Below are 4,045 nucleotides of genomic sequence, written 5' to 3' on the forward strand. Positions count from 1 at the left end.
TATGGTGATGGAAGGAGAACTGACTCTGGATGATGAACACACAATAAAATATATAGATGATGTGAATTGTACACTTGAAACCTATATAATTTTACTAACCACTGTCAACCCAATAAATTTAATAAAAATGAATAAATAATTAAGAAATAAAAATATTTGAGTCCCTACTAATGTAATCAATTGTCAGTGTCTGTGGAAGAGCTATTAACACAAATTCGGAATTTAAAAAGTCCATGTCTTCTGGATTAAACGCCTTCGGATAGATGCTCTCAATGGCAAAAACTACCTCAACAGAATTTTACTGGATGATAGAGCACAGAGAGGGTAGTTTCTCTTTTTTACCTCCTATGAAGGTAATAAACAAAAGCAGAAAAGTTGATCCTCTTCGAAAACAAAAGAAAAAAATTCCACCACACATTCTAACAAAGAAAATTTAATTCAACAAAGTTCATATCAAAGTGCTTTGAATTATAAATCCAAATAGAAAAATAGACTCATAGGTGTCTGCAAAACATACATAGATAAATTCATTTAGAAACACTTATTGGACAGTTGACAACATATCTGGAGCTATGTTAGTTGTATGATGAAAAAGATACATTTCATGCTTCCCACATATTTGTATTGTCTTTAGTGTTAAAATAGGAAAACATTGTTTTCCTTGGGAACACAGTGACAAGGATTAGAGATTGCATATTCATCAGACTTGCAGGAAACTTTCCAGCAAGCTTAAAGATGAAATTGAAAACTAATGGAAGAATAGAAGCTATTCAAGTGAGTTGAAGACAAAGAACAGATGTTTCGTGAGAAATGTTTACTAAACTATCTGTCACATGGAATGCGCTCAATAAATGTAGTCTATTATCTTTATTGATAAGAACAGATTGAGAGGAGGAAGAGAAAGCGTGATAGAGAAAACCATGAGTTTTATGTGTGACATAGTAGATTTGAGGTCCATGTGAAATGTTTAAATAGATATGTTCAGTTGCATCTGAGAATCAGAAAGGACTATTACAAAAAGATACAGATTTAGTAATAACCACCTGAAAGATGATATTTCAAAATAGGAATTGATGAAAATACAAAGGAAATATTAGTATGGTGAGAGTGAAGTGTTAAGAAGAAAACACTAACAGGCAGATAAAAGGGTCAGAGAAACATATCATGTGTAATATCTTTGAAGTTTTTTATCAGAGCATTTCATAAAAGTATAAATGTATACTGTGCATAAGTATATTGTGCTTTAAGACATCCTGTGTTCTTCTCAGAATGAATTATAAGTGATTACTTAGGGACAGAGAAACTTTAGAAGAAGGCAGTGTCAGGAGAGGAGCTGAAACAGTTGTGTGTGTGCATTCACGCATGTGCACACGCACATGCACTCATGACAGAATTTAGAGGTGTGATCAGGGGAGAAAAATCCATGTATGCAATAAACAAAAAATGGAAAACAAAATTCTTGAAATATAGAGCTGGAACAGAAACTTCCAGTGACTACAGAGGGTGCATAAAGAATATTATGTCTGACATATATTAACACTTTAAAAAGGAACAAAGTGTCAAGCAAATACATCAAACAGAATTCTTTTTTTTTTTTTTTATTGGGGTGACAATTGTTAGTAAAATTAAATAGATTTCAGTGTAAAATTCTTTATTACATCATCTATGAATCCCATTGTGTGTTCACCACCCAGAGTCAGTTCTCCTTCCATCACCATATATTGGATCCCCCTTACCCTCATCTCCCACCCCCCACCCCTCCTTACCCTCTGGTAAACACTAAACTATTGTCTGTGTCTACGAGTTTTTGTTTCTCATTTGTTTGTCTTGTTCTTTTGTTGTTTTTGGTTTACATACCACATGTCAGTGAAATCATATGGTTCTCTGCTTTTTCTGTCTATATCAAACAGAATTCTTGAAAGTCAAGACATTTTGCTCCTATGAAATGACAGACCCATGGGACTCAAAAGTAGTCTTTTATATAGTATGCATTTAAATTGTAAATATTTTTTAAATAATAAATGATTAAAACTTGAATATGATAGATTTCATACTTTTAAAAACAATCTGTAATAAAATGTCTCAATGTCACATGCAGATTTAACAGAAGTCGGAAGTCAACAATGAGAAACAGTACAGTAACAACATTCATTCTGCTGGGACTGACAGATGACCCTCAGCTGCAAGTTCTGATTTTTATCTCTCTCTTTCTCACCTATATGCTGAGCATAACTGGGAACCTGACTATCATCACCCTCATCTTATTGGATTCTCACCTTAAAACAGCCATGTACTATTTCCTACAAAATTTCTCTTTCTTGGAGATCTCATTCACATCTGCCTGTATTCCCAGATACTTGTATAACATAGCAACAGGTGACAAAGTCATTACCTACAATGCCTGTGTCAGCCAAGTAGTTTTTACTGACCTCTTTGGTGTAACTGAATTTTTTCTCCTGGCCACCATGTCCTATGACCGCTATGTGGCCATCTGCAAACCCTTGCATTATGCGACTATCATGAGTAGCACAGTCTGCAGAAGACTTGTCTTCTGTTGTTGGGTAGCTGGTCTATTTATTATAATCCCTCCACTTAGCCTAGGCTTAAATCTGGAATTTTGTGATTCTAATACCGTTGATCATTTTATCTGTGATGCATTTCCCCTCCTCAAAATCTCTTGTTCAAATACTTGGTTCATGGAACAGACTGTTATAATCTGTGCTGTGGTGACCCTCCTTATGACACTTATGTGTGTGGTACTGTCCTATATTTATATTATCAAGACAATCTTAGGATTCCCTTCTGCCCAGCAAAAGAAAAAAGCTTTTTCCACCTGCTCTTCCCACATGATTGTGGTTTCCATCACTTATGGCAGCTGCATCTTCATCTACATCAAACCTTCAGCAAAGGAATCAGTGGTTATTAACAAGGGTGTCACAGTGCTCACTACTTCCATTGCTCCAGTGCTGAACCCTTTCATTTACACACTGAGGAACAAGCAAGTCAAACAAGCCTTCCATAACTCAATCAAAAGAATTGAGGTATTTTCCAATAAGAGAATGTGAAGCTAAATAAACACATACTGTGTTTCCCCAAAAATGAGACCTAGCCAGACCTTTAGCTCTTTGCGTCTTTTAGAGCAAAAATTAATATAAGAACCGGTATTATATTATATTATACTGTATTATATTATATTATATTATATTATATTATATTATATTACATTATACTATACTATACTATACTATACTATACTATACTATACTATATTATATTATATTATATTATATTATATTATATTATATTAAGAGACAGTCTAGTGTCATCTACCTCACAAACCTTTTCTAAGATCCTTCCATAAGTATGCATGTTAATAGCTTTTTGAATTGAAATACTGGCTTCAGCTCCAAATTAAGAATAACAAAAAATAAAAATACAATAGCAGTATATCTCCAAATTAGAAATATCAAAAGAGAAATACAAATGTTTACATTTTCCAGCAAAAGAATAAGTAACGGTTGCCAGTGTTTCATCCAATCCAAAGTTTTCAAAGGATTAACTCCTTGATTCACTTAACAAATATGTATTGGGCAGTTTCTTTGGGGCAGGTACGGTTTTAAACAATGAAATAGAGGAGGGAACAAACTAGCAAAAAATAACTCCCATGTACCCTCAGTGGCAAACAGAATAAATTCCATGTTAAAGAAAGCAAAATTGTAAACTTGCACTCAAACAAATATTTTTTCATTAAAGGGAATATAAACCTCATAATTATGGAGAAACATCTAAAATACTAAAACTTGAAATGATAATATTTGTATCAGAGCAAATTGGTAATAACCAAAACTTTTAAATGTCATAAGCTTTTCTCCAAAAAATACATGAAGCTAAAGAGAAGATGGTGAAAACAGATAATAATTATTTAGAGAAATTTAAATATTTTGGTATTGCAAAAACATTTGCCAGATGTAGACACATATACTGAAATGCCAACATAGAATGTCTCTAAAATAAGCAAACACATGCAAAAAACTGAAGTTGAAGA

General features: G+C 33.2%; 1 protein-coding gene across 1 annotated transcript; it reads left to right on the plus strand.

Moving 5' to 3' along the window:
* Window positions 1–2,123: 2,123 nt before the first annotated feature.
* On the plus strand, window positions 2,124–3,065 carry LOC148759075 (olfactory receptor 6C2-like). Its single transcript, XM_088798512.1, has one exon. The coding sequence runs from the start codon at window positions 2,124–2,126 to the stop codon at window positions 3,063–3,065; it is 942 nt and encodes a 313-aa protein (XP_088654638.1).
* Window positions 3,066–4,045: the final 980 nt, after the last annotated feature.

Source organism: Rhinolophus sinicus, chromosome 1, assembly GCF_057876585.1.
Source record: "Rhinolophus sinicus isolate RSI-liver-muscle chromosome 1, RSI-T2T, whole genome shotgun sequence".
Taxonomy (NCBI): domain Eukaryota; kingdom Metazoa; phylum Chordata; class Mammalia; order Chiroptera; family Rhinolophidae; genus Rhinolophus; species Rhinolophus sinicus.